We start from the raw sequence: 18,527 nt of genomic DNA, 5'->3' as shown, positions 1-18,527 counted from the left end.
AGAGTTATTGCATAGAGAAATGTACACAGACAGACACACAGACAGACAGACAGACACGTTCACTTTTATAGATATAGATTAAATTGTTTACATACGTGGAATAAATCTAGTGCTAAGCTACAAAAAAGGAACGTACTCCTGTCAATTCATTTTGATACGAGTTCAGCATTTGTTTAGTAAATTACAGAGATCTAGATATTGTAGTGTGTGAAGTTTTGCTTCTCGATATAATTTGCCTAATTAAAACTGCCCATTGTGAAGTAGTGCTCTGAAACCAATTTCCCATTTTCATTTCGGGATTTTCCAATTGTGCTTTTAACATTCAACTAATCTACTGGTATTTTTATATGTAATAACTAGGGCTGTGACAACAGCACATTCATTTCATTGTTTCGACTCTTGAGTATATATCCGTTAATATTTTATGTTTTTATATAGACTGATGTGTTTCTCGGCTGGTTGACCGTGTCTTACTGTGTCAGATATATACGTGAGAGTCAAAAGAATGAAAAGAATATTCTGTTGGCAAAGCTCTATTAATAACTTATAACAGGTTTTACATCATGTGACAGAATATCTTCCTTGACTATAGCTTTGTAAACATAAGGCAGTTGTTTTTTATCACTACAGTTTCAATGTGTGGTATCTATATTAATACCGTAATATCTTTAACGAACGTACTTACGTGTGTCACAGTTCCCACATAAATTATTCGACCGGGAGATGCTATTTATTAAAAAGGAGCATAGCAGGTGATAACACACTTCGAACATGAAATTAGTAAATAGATACGCCAATTTAATATTCTTAGTATGCTATCTTCTTCTATGCTCCTTTTTAATAAATAGGATCTCCTGATCACCGAAGACAATGAAAAAAAACAAAAAAGAAAATTAAATTTTTTTTTAAAATGTCGCTTTCGGGCCGTACGCGAAACTAAAAGCTAGGATATGATTCAACGGTGGGCTCTGTTCCGTCTAAAGATGGTATAATGATATCGTGGGGTTTCCGTTCGCACCGGGCGTCCATACAATGGAAATGTCACAGACTCCTACAAGGGTATTGGAGATAAATCGTAATAACCAGATATATTACGACACTACATTAACCAGATTACTTAGATAAATACGTTTACAGTTTTAACGAAAGGGCTACAATAATATTGCGTGGTCTCCATTCAGGTTGAACGTCCACAGTCCAGCAGCAATATATTGCAAATGAAAGATGCCGCTGTGAAATTATTACCGGTTCCGCTAATCTTTATTTTTCTCATATTGTATTTGTATTCGAGATACAATCGGGAAATGCACGAATTTCGGATTTTCAAAAGCTCAAATAGCAATGAATTTGACAAATCGATACTAGATTCGAACTAGCCTTTTTTTCTGTCATATTATTGACTCAAAAATAAATTAGTTCAACTTTCTTTGTACTAATAATTAATCCGATTATGAAGTTTGTTAGACTAATTTTCCATGTATGACATAACTAGTAACGATCGCGTAACAAGAAATTTCAACATTTCTATGTCATACTTTATATAAACCTGTGTGTGTGTGTGTGTGTTCGTTCGTTCGTTCGTTCTCGGGACTATTTTTAAAAGCAAATTCTTATGCATCTTATAAGTAATTAAGAGAGAAAGCAAGCAAGCCGGCAAGCGAGCAAAAGGACGTGAGAAAGGGGCAATCAAATTAAGGACGGTGGGAAAAAGAAAGCAAGATTAAATTAATGAATTACGTGCGTCGCTTATAGGCTAAAAATATACTGGGAAGAATTACACTAAATCTGAGTCATCTTTCAAATGTTACAAAGTTCCATATCAAATGAGGGGGGGGCACAGTGTAGTTAGAGAACGAGGAAAGCTATGCATCTTTTTCATGCTTGCACGCGTATCTCTGAATTTAATTTTCTGATTAATAAAATTTCTGAAAAACCGCTTCCAAGTGATTATATTAAGAGTTCCCGACAACACATGTATATAATACATACCACGGGAAACCTAAATTTGTACAATACAACACAGAATTAAAACTACATTAAAAAAATAAAAATACCAATTTACAACTAATAATAGCGAGTTAGCTGTAATTCGATGAAGCTATAATATCTATATGGCAAAATGTAGGTTTTATTTATCACTTACAAAATTGAAAACTGCAGAAATAAAAATAAATGATTTGTAGAAGTTGTTCAGGGATGGAAGCAAGAGTACACATTGGTTCTCATCCATTCCCAAACAACGTCGTGTGCGCGTGAAGCTATAACTCAGCGAAACATGTAGAAGACTATTTAACTCTCATCTTTTCGTGGCTTGATAACTATGGCAAGTAAAATTAGCAAAGACATTCGTAAGAACGAATGAAGATCTCTATGACTTAAGTGTTAATATAAACCAAGATTTCTCCTTCCTCATATTGGATACAGCGAAATAGTAAGGCGTTGTGTGTATATGTAATGAATCCATTATATTATCATTTTCAGTCCCCCACCCCTAATTTCTGGCTCCCATCTTATCTCGCAATTACTTATAACGTCACCAACTAACCTTCGGAAGAAACCCCCCCCCCATCCGATTTTGTTTTATATCATAAGTTGCTTAAAACGTGATTAGTTAAAGTTCAGAATAAAATCACGCTTTCTCTTAACGGTTAATTTAAAAAAAAAAAAATCTTCTGAACGCTATTAAAAGTTAAATTCTTCACTAGTTTGGAGACGGAATGCGTTGTTGTGATAAGTGATTTTCTCTATTAATTCGCACTTTTTATTTTAAGATTCAAATATTAATAACTACATTTTATTTCAGTATTTAATTTATGTATTTCTGTTGTATTAAATGCTAGCTTTAATTTTTTTTTTTTTTTTTTTTTTTTTTTTCTCGTCCATAAATGTTTATCTACCAAGTTGATCTTAAATATTGTATAATGAATCCATTATATTATCATTTTCAGTCCCCCACCCCTAATTTCTGGCTCCCATCTTATCTCGCAATTACTTATAACGTCACCAACTAACCTTCGGAAGAACCCCCCCCCATCCGATTTTGTTTTATATCATAAGTTGCTTAAAACGTGATTAGTTAAAGTTCAGAATAAAATCACGCTTTCTCTTAACGGTTAATTTAAAAAAAAAAAAAAATCTTCTGAACGCTATTAAAAGTTAAATTCTTCACTAGTTTGGAGACGGAATGCGTTGTTGTGATAAGTGATTTTCTCTATTAATTCGCACTTTTTATTTTAAGATTCAAATATTAATAACTACATTTTATTTCAGTATTTAATTTATGTATTTCTGTTGTATTAAATGCTAGCTTTAATTTTTTTTTTTTTTTTTTTTTTTTTCTCGTCCATAAATGTTTATCTACCAAGTTGATCTTAAATATTGTATAATGAATCCATTATATTATCATTTTCAGTCCCCCACCCCTAATTTCTGGCTCCCATCTTATCTCGCAATTACTTATAACGTCACCAACTAACCTTCGGAAGAAACCCCCCCCCCATCCGATTTTGTTTTATATCATAAGTTGCTTAAAACGTGATTAGTTAAAGTTCAGAATAAAATCACGCTTTCTCTTAACAGTTAATTAAAAAAAAAAAAATCTTCTGAACGCTATTAAAAGTTAAATTCTTCACTAGTTTGGAGACGGAATGCGTTGTTGTGATAAGTGATTTTCTCTATTAATTCGCACTTTTTATTTTAAGATTCAAATATTAATAACTACATTTTATTTCAGTATTTAATTTATGTATTTCTGTTGTATTAAATGCTAGCTTTAATTTTTTTTTTTTTTTTTTTTTTCTCGTCCATAAATGTTTATTTATCTACCGAGTTGATTGCAAAAATAGATCACCTAATTGTACTCATTTTTAGTTCGTGGGAGGGGAATCTATCACCATACTTTCCCTTAAACAGGTCCGTTGGACTTTTATTAAGTACAATACTTAATAGTTATTTTTTATTTATTTATTTATTTATTTATTTATTTTTTTTTTTTTAATGGAGAGTAGAAAACGCATTGTGGATGCGTTATCGGCAGCTCCTGTTACTCTCGCTTCTTCTTATTTGTCCCTCAGTCCTCATTTTTAAATGAGTGATTTTTCTGACAAAGGGAGAAGAAAAAGCTGTTTTCTAGGTTGGCAGTATTTTTGCGCGAACAGTTGGCAGAGTTGGTGGAAATTTTCTGTTTCTATGTCTATCCTTGTAGCCATGTCACTAGTAAGGGTGCTGGAGGTAAACGTTTTGTCTGGGCTGACGTTATCCGCCTGATAGTCAGGGACCCGAACCTTGGATTAACCACTAAGGAGGCTGTCCTATCAGCAGGTGCAAAGTACTGGGGCTGCTGTATTGCCATTTGGTGAATGGAATCTGGACCATGCAGTAGCTTCTGGTGGGGCCTCTCGATGCCATACTAGTGGGTAATTGTTACGGCTTTACCTTATCATGTGGTACAAAAAAAAAAAAAAATTCTTCGTTTCTTTTTCTCTCTTAGTTTCCCCTCTCTGTCCTGCTCTAAGTAAATCTGTCGACCTAGTCCACAAATTCCAAAATTTCATCATGACAAGTTTCAAGAAAAAATACACGATTAAACCCGGTTCTCCAACTTCCAACGTAGACCCCTACTACCATGTCTCCTTCTCCAACATCAGGGGTCTACGTTCTAACCTTCCAGAGGTTGAAACCCAATTACAGGAGACTAAACCAGACCTTTTATTTTTAAGTGAAACTGGCATTGGACAGGCTATTTCCCTTGATGAGTTTGCAATTACAGGATACTCTAACTTAACTTCTAAATCTGACCCCCAAGATCGCCATGGGCATGGAATATGTGCCTATATTAAAGATAGCTTTCCATGTGGGAGGGACATCTCCAGGGAAGATCCTAACTTACCTTATATGTGCTTCCGGGTTGCTTTAGCTCACACTACTGCATTTATATTTACTCTCTATCGCCCCCACAACAGCGGAGTTACTATCTTTCAAAGCATATCTGAGAAAATTGACCAAGTCCTTTCTACTTATCCTTCAGCTAACATTCACGTATGTGGAGACTTCAATGTTCACAACGTCGAATGGTTGACCCACTCAAACAAGACCGATGATGAGGGGAGGTTCTGTCATGATTTCTCCATTGCCTATGACCTCACTCAGATTGTTCAGGAACCTACCCGTGTGCCCGATAATGATGGCCAGTATGCGAGCCTACTAGACCTTTTTCTCACAACTTGCCCTGAACTATGTTCAGTTTCTGTTCTGTCGCCTCTTGGATCTTCCGACCACTCTGTTGTATCAATTAAGATAAAAATGAAATGTAATAAGTCCCCAGACGTACCTCTTCATCGTACAGTATATCGATACACTAAGGCTGACTGGGATAGCTTCCGTACATTTATATCTGATCTACCTCTGCATTCCATGTTTAAAAAGGATGTGTCCTCTATAGTATTAGACCTAACTGAATGGTTAATTGTAGGTATTGACCATTTCATACCCTCTAAAAAATTTCAGCAAAAACCTAACAGCCAGCCATGGTTCTCTCCAGAATGTGCTGCTGCCATTGCGCACAGAAATCACTTTTTCCACTGCTTCAAACGTAATAGATGTATGGAAACTAAAGCCGTTTTCAGGACTGCCAGCAACCATTGTAAGAAAGTAATAAGGAACGCAAGAGAGTTGTATGCTCAATCTGTTAAGTCCAAAGTAGCTGAGCAGCGGCTTGGTTCCCACCAGTTTTGGCAAATAGCAAACAGAATCCTGAACAGAAGCGTGTGCTCCATCCCAACTATTATCAATGGATCTGAGGTAATCTCGTCAGCATCAGACAAAGCCAAACTCTTTGTCAAGAACTTTGCAGCTAATTCTACCCTTTGCGACCAAGACCGCCAACCCCCAATATTTCCTCTTGTATCAGAAAACACGCTATGTGATATACGTATATCTGTACGTGATGTTGCCAAGCTAATCAAAAACCTTGATTCCAGTAAAGCAACTGGCCCTGATGGTATTCCAATTATAGTACTCAAAAAACTTCAACCTGAACTAGCGCCCATACTTACAAAACTGTTTAAACGTTGTCTTAAGGAGAATAGTTTCCCATCTCCCTGGAAAATCTCATCAGTATGCCCTGTATTTAAGAATTCAGGTGATCGCTCATCCCCCTCTCAGTACAGGCCAATAAGTCTCCTGTGCGTCATGAGTAAGTTGCTAGAATCTGTATTAAATACAGAAGTAATCAAACATCTCAACAAAAATAACCTTCTTAGTGACACTCAATATGGTTTCCGTTCTGCTAGATCTACAGCAGATGTCCTTACAGTTATATCGCATAGGATTAGCAAATCTCTCGACGGTGGCAATCTTTCTAGGGCAATTGCTCTTGACATATCTAAAGCCTTTGATAGGGTATGGCATAAAGGTTTACTTCATAAGATCGCTAGCTATGGTATAGCTGGAAAAGTCTTCTCAATTATTAAATCATTTCTTTCTGATAGATTCATAAGAGTAGTAGTTGAGGGGCAAAAATCAGAAGCTCACAATATTAATGCCGGTGTCCCTCAGGGATCCATCCTGGGCCCAACTCTTTTCCTGATCTACATTAATGATCTTCCAAATCATATCCTTACATCATTTGTAGACATTTATGCTGACGACACTACCATTTATGGTACCACATCTAAGACAGTAAACGAGCAAGTTCTCTCCAATTCTCTCTCCTCTGATCTTGAGCACGTAGTACAATGGGGAAAGGAGTGGCTGGTTACTTTTAATGCATCTAAAACCAAGCTTCTCTCTTTACATCATCAACATTCTAATCCACATTTGTCATCAATTGAAATGAATGGCTCTCGTCTTCAGGAGGCCTCAAGTTTTGACAAGCTTCTGGGCTTGACCATTACTCCTGATCTTAAATGGAACACGTATATCAAATCTGTTGCCAAGGCCGCTGGAAAAATGGTGGGATCTTTCTATCGATCCAGTAGATATCTCACTGCTGATGCTATTCTCTATCTATATAAGAGCCAGGTACGTCCAAGGATGGAATACTGTTGCCACATCTGGGCAGGAGCTGCTAGAAAGAACTTGTCCTGCCTTGATAGAGTTCAAAATAGACTTCGTAGCCTCGTAGGAGATGTCCTTTTCTCCTCCTTGCAACCTCTATCTCACAGAAGAGATGTTGCGAGTTTGTCTCTGATGTATCGTTATTTTCATGGAAAGTGTTCAACTGAGCTTCAATCTATGGTCCCCCCTCGCCAAACTTTCACAAGAAACACTCGTCTAGCTGTAAACACTATCAATAATTTCCCCCACTCTTTATCTGTGCCTAAACCTAAACGTAGATTCCATGAACAAAGCTTCTTTCTTAGAACTGCACGCCTGTGGAATTGTCTTCCGTTTTCCTGCTTTCCGGCTGACTACAATATGGTTTTGTTCAAGTCTAAAGTAAATAAGTTCTTGATGAGCCGTTCCATATAAGTTATTAAATTTACCAAATTTTCATTACTAATGATTACTATATTGACCAACTTCTACTGTACACTCTTTAACCCTTATCCTTGAGTGGCCTCTGGGCCTTGATAATGTGGTGATGCCTTTGTAAAAAAAAAAAAAAAAAAAAAAAAAAAAAGACTGAAGAGCTGTAATGCATTGAAACAATGTAGCTAAACCAGCATGTATACTAAATCTAAGATCGAACCAACAACCATAGAGTCGATAGTCAGTAGCTCTATTCAGTAAGCCATTGAGAGGGCTCATATAATCATTTGCAGACAGACTGTTTTACTATATCATACATTTTTAGTGTGAGTAAACCCGCATCTATTCTAAGCCCGGGACTAAATAAGCATATATATATATATATATATATATATATATATATATATATATATATATATTACTCGCCTGCATGCAAGTGACTCCGGTTTCAAATCCCTAGTTTAGATATGTTCTACTGATAAGCCCAAAGGAGGGCGAAACTAAGGTCTAGAACTTCCAGTATTGGCTTTCATTGTTTGTATGAGCTGCGGCGTTTAGTGTGTGCGTGTGCGTTATATCACTTTCAGATGTCCGCGGAGATAACACTAATCATTCACATTATTAAGTAAGAACGGTGACTAAGGATCAATCGGTTCAATATTTGCAAGGAAAGATTGTGGGATTCCAGATGTTGCACAAAGCCTTTAGGTGCACAGCTGGTGGTTAGCAGGTGGTCGAAACCCCTTTAGTGTCCTTGAAGATGGTCGTGCATGACCCTCCATTTGAAATGGCTCAAATGAGCGGAACGTGCAAGCATCTGACAAATTTCAAAAATAAAAGGATCCATTCTGACCTTGACAAGAATTAAAACGCTGTAAATATACCAGAATTCCTTATGTTACTGATAATGGAATTCTTGAGAGAGACCTCTGTTAATTTAACGCATTATACAATAAGTCTTGAGTCTGTGATATAGAAAGCGCCATTAATTTAAAAAAAAGAACAACAACATTTTATAAAGTACTAGCAGGGCAACCCGACGTTACTCGGGATCTAAAGAGAATTAACAAATGTTCCACACTTCTAATACTTTCTCATCGAAATCGATGAAATCGCCCATTCTTTAATCAAATCAATTGATTGCCTGCTATAGTCAGAAACTCACCGCTGTGTACTGGGAGGAAGCTTAACTTACCCGCCCCCCTCCCGCAGTGATTCAGTCTACAATTCAGTGTAGTCTACATTGCAATGTAGAGAACCTACTGTTGATTTTATGAAATTATTTTTAATTTTATATAATGACTTGAATTAAGTTTAAAATGCAAAACTACAATGATCCAATTATAGTCTAAACAGAAGCGTTAATTTGAACGCGCCTCTGTCTTATCAAAGAACCTACTGTTGATTTTATGCGCCGAACCATTCTGCTTATGTGGTGATCAAACTTTTTGAATACAATTATATTAATAGGCTGCATGAAAATTGGACTGTTTCTTCTTTTATCAGATTTCTTAGATTTTCGATACTTATCAGAGGTATTCCGATACAAAACCTATCTAAAAACACTCCCAGGCACATAAGGTATATGTGTGTGTAATATAAAAAAAAATGGGTCAGCTCTTTTGGAGCCTATAGGGAACTAACTCGCACACAGACAAAGTGCATTTAATACATAAGTATATTAACTTTCAAATAGCAGGTGTCAAAATTTTTACCGAATAGGATTCTTAGTTTACAAATTACAGTTATTTAAGCGAAGCTATTGTTGCAAATTTTCAAAAAGAAAAATCTGAATTTGGTGTGTGGATTATACTCTGATAGGAAAAAGATCCTATTTAAGCATACCTTGATACGTGTTATTCAAACTCTGCTACGTCAGAAACAACGGTTTACAGGTGCTATGTTGACTTTCGATCCGGTTTTTCAATTGAGAGCCTTGTTTTATTTAAAAAGAGCTTTCGATGGGTAGCTAAGGTCTATGGGTTCTGGAGATGAAAGGTTTTGGTGGGTAGCTGATCTGTATAAGATTAAGTTTAAAATTTTGCAAACAAAGACACGAAAAGTTATGTGCGGGAATTCTAAATGACCCAATATTTAATGGAGCGATTCCAGTTCCTGATTAGTTCGTAGCAGAACGTGGTTCTATTTGATTGGTCAGTTCCTATCGTTAGTGACTATAAGTAGAACCTTCCAATTTTCTTGGATCATACATTTAATTATATAAAAAATATTGCAGCAACCGCCATACAAATGGTGAATACTCAAGAAAACAGAGTCCAACTCGTTCAGGTCGATCGTAAATGCAAGATAGCAGAGGATTTGAAAATAGCAAACGATAATTAAGTCACTATTTTGCATTAACATTTGTCAATGAAACTGTTATGTTCAAAGTTATGGCCATGTTTCCTAATATTCGATTAAAAACAACAATGCACTTACGATTCAGGGCGTTATTTGCAACACAAAAGAGTTTGCATCAATATGTAACAATAAATGGAACACGAATCCATTACGTCACTCCGTAATTAAATAGACAGTCAGCCGAATGGACAACAGGAAAAAACCCCAAAAAACTTCTAAATTTATCAAAAACGCGAGCATTTGCAGGCAAGGTTTTGGCCTACATATTTTGGGATGCGTAAGTATTTTTCATCGATTATTGTGAGAAATGAAGGACCTTCAATAGCGAATGTTATATATCGTTATTGGTGCTTTGGGAATATAAATCGACGGAAATGTCAGAAATCAAAATAAGTTCTTTCATCAAGACAATACACCATGTCACAAGTTGGTTGATGATCAAACTACATGAATTACACTTAGAATTGCTTCAATTCTTACCATGTTCTCCACTTCTAGATCCCACAGCTATTGGATGTATGCAGACTACAAAAGAATGGTCCAGGAGAATTTTGCTCCAATAAAGAAGTGATGTCGAAAAAAAAAAAAAAAAAAAAAAACGCCTCGTATTTTGAGACCAAAATCAAAATAGTTTTCCAAAAGTACCCAATTGTTAGAGACACAAGAATCAGCGTTTCACTTTAGAAACAGACTATTACAATGAATAAAGCCACATTTTGCCTTAAGATAATCGTTTAATTAGTTAGTACATATATTTATTAAGGTATACTTTATAGCTGGTTTTGATAGACGAGGTAACATCGATTGAGCCATTCCAAAGAGAATAAGAAATATATAAGCATAAGAAATAAAAGAGTTGAATGAGTAAATAAAAATACAAAATCAATCGCTAAAACGTTTTCCTTCCACAATATAAACAGGTAAAACTGTACAGCAAACTCCAGAAACCTACGATAGGTCAAACCATGGGTCAAACTCTAGATTAAATGAGATAAATAGAAAAATGTTACAGGATAGAATTAAAAAAAAAGTAAATTCTACTTTAAATGTTTCTTTCCGCGATATAAAACGTTAAACATATCCATATGAAAAAATAAAAATCCCGATTGTGAGCGACTTTATTTGACGCAAAAAATTAGAATGCGCATCCGCCTTTCCTGAATGAAGTGAATTACTGATATTAAAAAACTAATAAAAAATTATTACATTAAAAAATGTTAAGTAAAGAGAAAAGTCAATAGATAAAATTACGAAAACACAGATTAGGCTAAAGAGAATAAAATATAGAGACTATAATGGAGATACCTGTTCAGCAAGACCAGCGAAAAAAAAAACTAGCGAGATCAGAATAGCAAGCCCAGCGAGATCAGAATAGCACGACCAGCGAGATCAGAATAGCACGACCAGCGAGATCAGAATAGCACGACCAGTGAGATCAGAATAACACGACCAGCGAGATCAGAATAGCACGACCAGCGAGATCAGAATAGCACGACCAGCGAGATCAGAATAGCACGACCAGCGAGATCAGAATAGCACGATCAGCGAGATCAGAATAGCACGATCAGCGAGATCAAAATAGCACGATCAGCGAGATCAAAATAGCACGATCAGCGAGATCAAAATAGCACGACCAGCGGGATCAGAATAGCACGACCAGCGAGATCAGAATAGCACGACCAGCGAGATCAGAATAGCACGACCAGCGAGATCAGAATAGCAAGACCAGCGAGATCAGAATAGCAAGACCAGCGAGATCAGAATAGCAAGACCAGCGAGATCAGAATAGCAAGACCAGCGAGATCAGAATAGCAAGACCAGCGAGATCAGAATAGCACGACCAGCGAGATCAGAATAGCACGACCAGCGAGATCAGAATAGCACGACCAGCGAGATCAGAATAGCACGACCAGCGAGATCAGAATAGCAAGATCAGCGAGATCAGAATAGCAAGATCAGCGAAATCAGAATAGCAAGATCAGCGAGGTCAGAATAGCACGACCAGCGAGATCAGAATAGCAAGATCAGCGAGATCAGAATAGCAAGATCAGCGAGATCAGAATAGCAAGACCAGCGAGATCAGAATAGCAAGATCAGCGAGATCAGAATAGCGAGAACAGCGAGATCAGAATAGCACGACCAAGCCAATGAGATCTCCACAATACGTTCTCTTCCCATTAAGAGCAGTTCAGTATCAAAAAGATATGCATTCGATGCATTTAGATATATAGGTTGTCCTACGTTTGTCGAAATGAGATAAAAGAAGCCTTTATCATTTAGATGGCTGATATGACAGTGCAGTTTTCCCTCCACTATCTGACAATAAGTTAAACCCCAACTATCGCTTGATCTTTTGATGAGCAAACGTATTTGTTCTGATACTACATTTCATCTTTCCTCTCCTCTTTCAGAGAAGGAGAAATCCTTCTCGACTGAAGAAATCTTTTTGTCCCATTCCACATTATCCCTATTTAGAGAAGCAGAGTCCTCCTACAATAAAAAAAACTGACCTGATGTAAAACTGTCCTCATGAGGAGCAAAGTAAATAGAAACTATACTATCGAGACTAGGACTATGGAAAAATTTCTCAATCTGGGTTTATCAAGAGCCTAGGAACATCAACTAAGACGATTGAAACTGGTGCTAAAATAACCATGAAAACCTTTTCTAAATAACCAAAGACTCCTTTTTCAAACAATGAAAACTCCTACAAAGCAAGTGACATAAAAAAACAATCTCCAAGTGGTACACAATTTCATTCTGAAGAATATCATTAAAGGCACCAAAAGAAATCACCGAAGAAAGAGAAATCAGAAGGAACAGCCAAGATTTTCCAGAAGGCAAAAAAAAACAATTTGAAAAAATATCACAGACACTCACACATCTTCGTTGGATCCATGCACGTTGGATCTACGCAAGTGGGATCTATGCAGGAAACGCCAACAGCATGTGCTGCAATATAAAATGGTTTAGAATGATTAAAAAATTTCCCCAAAATGAGATGATTTCCAATGCTGAAATATCCGCAATATAATGATCTTTTCCAATTTGAAAAAGATATGCACGTTTAGAGGGGAGATAGAATAGGGAGAAAGAAAAAAAAAACGTATACACGTTTAGGAGAGAGAGGTAGAGAGAGAGAGAAAGATACACACGTTTAGGAGAGAGAGGGAGAGAGAGAGAAAAAAAGATACACACGTTTAGGAAAGAGAGAGAAAAAAAGATACACGTTTAGGAGAGAGAGAGAAAAAAAGATACACGTTTAGGAGAGAGAGAGAAAAAAAGATACACGTTTAGGAGAGAGAGAGAAAAAAAGATACACGTTTAGGAGAGAGAGAGAAAAAAAGATACACGTTTAGGAGAGAGAGAGAAAAAAAGATACACGTTTAGGAGAGAGAGAGAAAAAAAGATACACGTTTAGGAGAGAGAGAGAAAAAAGATACACGTTTAGGAGAGAGAGAGAAAAAAAGATACACGTTTAGGAGAGAGAGAGAAAAAAAGATACACGTTTAGGAGAGAGAGAGAAAAAAAGATACACGTTTAGGAGAGAGAGAGAGAAAAAAAGATACACATGTTTAGGAGAGAGAGACAGAAAAGATACACATGTTTAGGAGAGAGAGAGACAGAAAAGATACACATGTTTAGGAGAGAGAGAGAGAGAGAGAGAGAGAGAGAAAGATACACACGTTTAGAAAAGAGAGAGAAAAAAGATACACACGTTTATGAGAGAGAGAGAGAGAAAAAAGATACACACGTTTAGGAGAGAGAGAGAAAAAAGATACACACGTTTAGGAGAGAGAGAGAAAAAAGATACACACGTTTAGGAGAGAGAGAGAAAAAAGATACACACGTTTAGGAGAGAGAGAGAAAAAAGATACACACGTTTAGGAGAGAGAGAGAAAAAAGATACACACGTTTAGGAGAGAGAGAGAAAAAAGATACACACGTTTAGGAGAGAGAGAGAAAAAAGATACACACGTTTAGGAGAGAGAGAGAAAAAAGATACACACGTTTAGGAGAGAGAGAGAGAAAAAAGATACACGTTTAGGAGAGAGAGAGAAAAAAGATACACGTTTAGGAGAGAGAGAGAAAAAAGATACACGTTTAGGAGAGAGAGAGAAAAAAGATACACGTTTAGGAGAGAGAGAGAAAAAAGATACACGTTTAGGAGAGAGAGAGAAAAAAAAGATACACGTTTAGGAGAGAGAGAGAAAAAAAAGATACACGTTTAGGAGAGAGAGAGAAAAAAGATACACGTTTAGGAGAGAGAGATAAAAAAGATACACGTTTAGGAGAGAGAGAGAGAGAAAGAAGATACACGTTTAGGAGAGAGAGAGAAAAAAGATACACGTTTAGGAGAGAGATAGAGAAAAAAAATACACGTTTAGGAGAGAGAGAGAGAAAAAAATACACGTTTAGGAGAGAGAGAGAGAAAAAAGATACACACATTTAGGAGAGAGAGAGAGAAAAGATACACACATTTAGGAGAGAGAGAGAGAGAGAAAAGATACACACATTTAGGAGAGAGAGAGAGAAAAGATACACACGTTTAGGAGAGAGAGAGAGAGAAAAAAAGATACGCACGTTTAGGAGAGAGAGAGAGAGAGAAAAGATACACACATTTAGGAGAGAGAGAGAGAAAAAAGATACACACATTTAGGAGAGAGAGAGAGAAAAAAAAAGATACGCACGTTTAGGAGAGAGAGAGAGAAAAAAAAGATACACACGTTTAGGAGAGAGAGAGAGAGAGAGAGAGAGAAAAAGATACACACGTTTAGGAGAGAGAGAGAGAGAGAGAAAAGATACACACATTTAGGAGAGAGAGAGAGAAAAGATACACACATTTAGGAGAGAGAGAGAGAAAAGATATACACATTTAGGAGAGAGAGAAAAAAGATACACACATTTAGGAGAGAGAGCGAGAGAAAAAAAGATACGCACGTTTAGGAGAGAGAGAGAGAGAGAGAGAGAGAGAGAGAGAGAGAGAGGGGGAGAGAGAGAGAGAAAAGATACGCACGTTTATAAGAGAGAGAGAGAAAAAAAGGTACGTACGTTTAGGAGAGAGAGAGAGAGAGAGAAAAAAAAAAGGTACGCACGTTTAGGAGAGAGAGAGAAAAGGTACGCACGCTTAGGAGAGAGAGAGAGAAAAGGTACGCACGCTTAGGAGAGAGAGAGAGAAAAGGTACGCACGCTTAGGAGAGAGAGAGAGAAAAGGTACGCACGTTTAGGAGAGAGAGAGAGAAAAGGTACGCACGTTTAGGAGAGAGAGAGAAAAGATACGCACGTTTAGGAGAGAGAGAGAAAAGGTACGCACGTTTAGGAGAGAGAGAGAAAAGATACGCACGTTTAGGAGAGAGAGAGAGAAAAGCTACGCACGTTTAGGAGAGAGAGAGAGAAAAGGTACGCACGTTTAGGAGAGAGAGAGAAAAGGTACGCACGTTTAGGAGAGAGAGAGAAAAGATACGCACGTTTAGGAGAGAGAGAGAGAAAAGCTACGCACGTTTAGGAGAGAGAGAGAGAAAAGGTACGCACGTTTAGGAGAGAGAGAGAAAAGGTACGCACGTTTAGGAGAGAGAGAGAAAAGATACGCACGTTTAGGAGAGAGAGAGAGAAAAGGTACGCACGTTTAGGAGAGAGAGAGAAAAGGTACGCACGTTTAGGAGAGAGAGAGAAAAGATACGCACGTTTAGGAGAGAGAGAGAGAAAAGCTACGCACGTTTAGGAGAGAGAGAGAGAGAAAAGGTACGCACGTTTAGGAGAGAGAGAGAAAAGATACGCACGTTTAGGAGAGAGAGAGAAAAGATACGCACGTTTAGGAGAGAGAGAGAGAAAAGCTACGCACGTTTAGGAGAGAGAGAGAGAGAAAAGGTACGCACGTTTAGGAGAGAGAGAGAAAAGATACGTACGTTTAGGAGAGAGAGGGAAAAGATACGCACGTTTAGGAGAGAGAGAGAGAGAGAGAGAGAGAGGAAAAAAAAGATACGCACGTTTAGGAGAGAGAGAGAGAGAGAGAGAGAGAGAAAAGATGCGCACGTTTAGGAGAGAGAGAGAGAAAAGATGCGCACGTTTAGGAGAGAGAGAGAAACGTTACACACGTTTAGGAGAGAGAGAGAAACGTTACACACGTTTAGGAGAGAGAGAGAAAAGATACACGCCTTTAGGAGAGAGACAGAAAAGATACACACGTTTAGGAGAGAGAGAGAGAGAGAGAGAGAGAGAGAGAAAAGATACGCACATTTATGAGAGAGAAAGTGAGAAAAGATACGCACGTTTATGAGAGAGAGAGAGAGAGAGAGAGAGAGAGAGAAAGAAAAGATACACACGTTTAGGAGAGATTGAGAGAAAGAGAAAAGATACACACGTTTAGGAGAGAGAGGGAGAGAGAGAGAACGATACACACGTTTAGGAGAGAGAGAGGGAGAAAGAAAGATACACTTCTAGTGGGGAGCAAAAGAGAAAGGCACACGTTTAGGAGTGAGAGAGAGAAAGGCACACGTTTAGGAGTGAGAGAGAGAAAGGCACACGTTTAGGAGTGAGAGAGAGAGAAAGGCACACGTTTAGGAGTGAGAGAGAGAGAAAGGCACACGTTTAGGAGTGAGAGAGAGAGAAAGGCACACGTTTAGGAGTGAGAGAGAGAGAAAGGCACACGTTTAGGAGTGAGAGAGAGAGAAAGGCACACGTTTAGGAGTGAGAGAGAGAAAGGCACACGTTTAGGAGTGAGAGAGAGAAAGGCACACGTTTAGGAGTGAGAGAGAGAAAGGCACACGTTTAGGAGTGAGAGAGAGAAAGGCACACGTTTAGGAGTGAGAGAGAGAAAGGCACACGTTTAGGAGTGAGAGAGAGAAAGGCACACGTTTAGGAGTGAGAGAGAGAAAGGCACACGTTTAGGAGTGAGAGAGAGAAAGGCACACGTTTAGGAGTGAGAGAGAGAAAGGCACACGTTTAGGAGTGAGAGAGAGAAAGGCACACGTTTAGGAGTGAGAGAGAGAAAGGCACACGTTTAGGAGTGAGAGAGAGAGAAAGGCACACGTTTAGGAGTGAGAGAGAGAGAAAGGCACACGTTTAGGAGTGAGAGAGAGAGAAAGGCACACGTTTAGGAGTAAGAGAAAGAAAGGCACACGTTTAGGAGTAAGGGAAAGAAAGGCACACGTTTAGGAGTAAGAGAGAGAAAGGCAAACGTTTAGGAGTGAGAGAGAGAGAAAGGCAAACGTTTAGGAGTGAGAGAGAGAGAAAGGCAAACGTTTAGGAGTGAGAGAGAGAGAAAGGCCAACGTTTAGGAATGAGAGAGAGAAAGGCACACGTTTAGGAATGAGAGAGAGAAAGGCACACGTTTAGGAATGAGAGAGAGAAAGGCACACGTTTAGGAGTGAGAGAGAGAGAAAGGCACACGTTTAGGAGTGAGAGAGAGAGAAAGGCACACGTTTAGGAGTGAGAGAGAGAGAAAGGCACACGTTTAGGAGTGAGAGAGAGAGAAAGGCACACGTTTAGGAGTGAGAGAGAGAAAGGCACACGTTTAGGAGTGAGAGAGAGAAAGGCACACGTTTAGGAGTGAGAGAGAGAAAGGCACACGTTTAGGAGTGAGAGAGAGAAAGGCACACGTTTAGGAGTGAGAGAGAGAAAGGCACACGTTTAGGAGTGAGAGAGAGAAAGGCACACGTTTAGGAGTGAGAGAGAGAAAGGCACACGTTTAGGAGTGAGAGAGAGAAAGGCACACGTTTAGGAGTGAGAGAGAGAAAGGCACACGTTTAGGAGTGAGAGAGAGAAAGGCACACGTTTAGGAGTGAGAGAGAGAAAGGCACACGTTTAGGAGTGAGAGAGAGAAAGGCACACGTTTAGGAGTGAGAGAGAGAAAGGCACACGTTTAGGAGTGAGAGAGAGAAAGGCACACGTTTAGGAGTAAGAGAAAGAAAGGCACACGTTTAGGAGTAAGGGAAAGAAAGGCACACGTTTAGGAGTAAGAGAGAGAAAGGCAAACGTTTAGGAGTGAGAGAGAGAGAAAGGCAAACGTTTAGGAGTGAGAGAGAGAGAAAGGCAAACGTTTAGGAGTGAGAGAGAGAGAAAGGCAAACGTTTAGGAATGAGAGAGAGAAAGGCACACGTTTAGGAATGAGAGAGAGAAAGGCACACGTTTAGGAATGAGAGAGAGAAAGGCACACGTTTAGGAGTGAGAGAGAGAGAAAGGCACACGTTTAGGAGTGAGAGAGAGAGAAAGGCACACATTTAGAGCAGAGAGAGCGAAATATACATTCTTCAGATTCACAACCAGAGAAGATACGAACGCATTCACATTGCGGAAAGAGAAGAAACGAACGCATTATTGAGATGAGTTAAGACACTCACATGAAAGCGAAGGTGTAAGAGAGAGAGAGAGAGAGAGAGAGAGAGAGAGAGAGAGAGAAAGAGAGAGAGAGAGAGAGAGAGGAAGAGTGAAATATCTGATGTATGGAATGAAAGATTCGATGAAAGGAGAAATTATGATATTACATAAAAAAAAGATATATTGCTTCGTTTTTCTTTCTTTTCTTACATTTGACCGTACTCGCTAACTGCTTTAACAAATATGCGTAACATTCCAAGAGTTCAAATATTTGAAATATCTCATCAACCTCACTTAAAATCATAACTAACACGATTGGTGATGTCATCCAAGGTGTTAATCGTCGGAATTGATACAAGATTAGTTGGTTATATTTTTCA

At 38.2% G+C, this 18,527-nt stretch overlaps 1 protein-coding gene across 2 annotated transcripts in view; it reads right to left on the bottom strand.

The window, feature by feature from the left end:
* The window catches only part of LOC145279927 (neo-calmodulin-like), a 145,722-nt gene that overhangs the window by 40,954 nt on the left and 86,241 nt on the right, over positions 1-18,527 (bottom strand). Inside the window, exon 2 of one of the 2 annotated variants that reach the window (XM_080131495.1) lies at positions 12,712-12,783. The exons of the other annotated variant lie outside the window; for it this stretch is intronic. Within the exon in view, the coding sequence (XP_079987621.1) occupies positions 12,712-12,783 (72 nt within the window). The remainder of the gene's footprint in view (positions 1-12,711; positions 12,784-18,527) is intronic. 2 annotated transcript variants of the gene reach the window in all.

The sequence above is a fragment of the Euprymna scolopes genome, chromosome 7 (genome assembly GCF_053919585.1).
Source record: "Euprymna scolopes isolate OS-2025 chromosome 7, ASM5391958v1, whole genome shotgun sequence".
In the NCBI taxonomy this organism is placed as follows: domain Eukaryota; kingdom Metazoa; phylum Mollusca; class Cephalopoda; order Sepiida; family Sepiolidae; genus Euprymna; species Euprymna scolopes.
The sequence above is the reverse complement of the archived record's forward strand: the minus strand, read 5'-3'. Positions and strand labels throughout refer to the sequence as shown.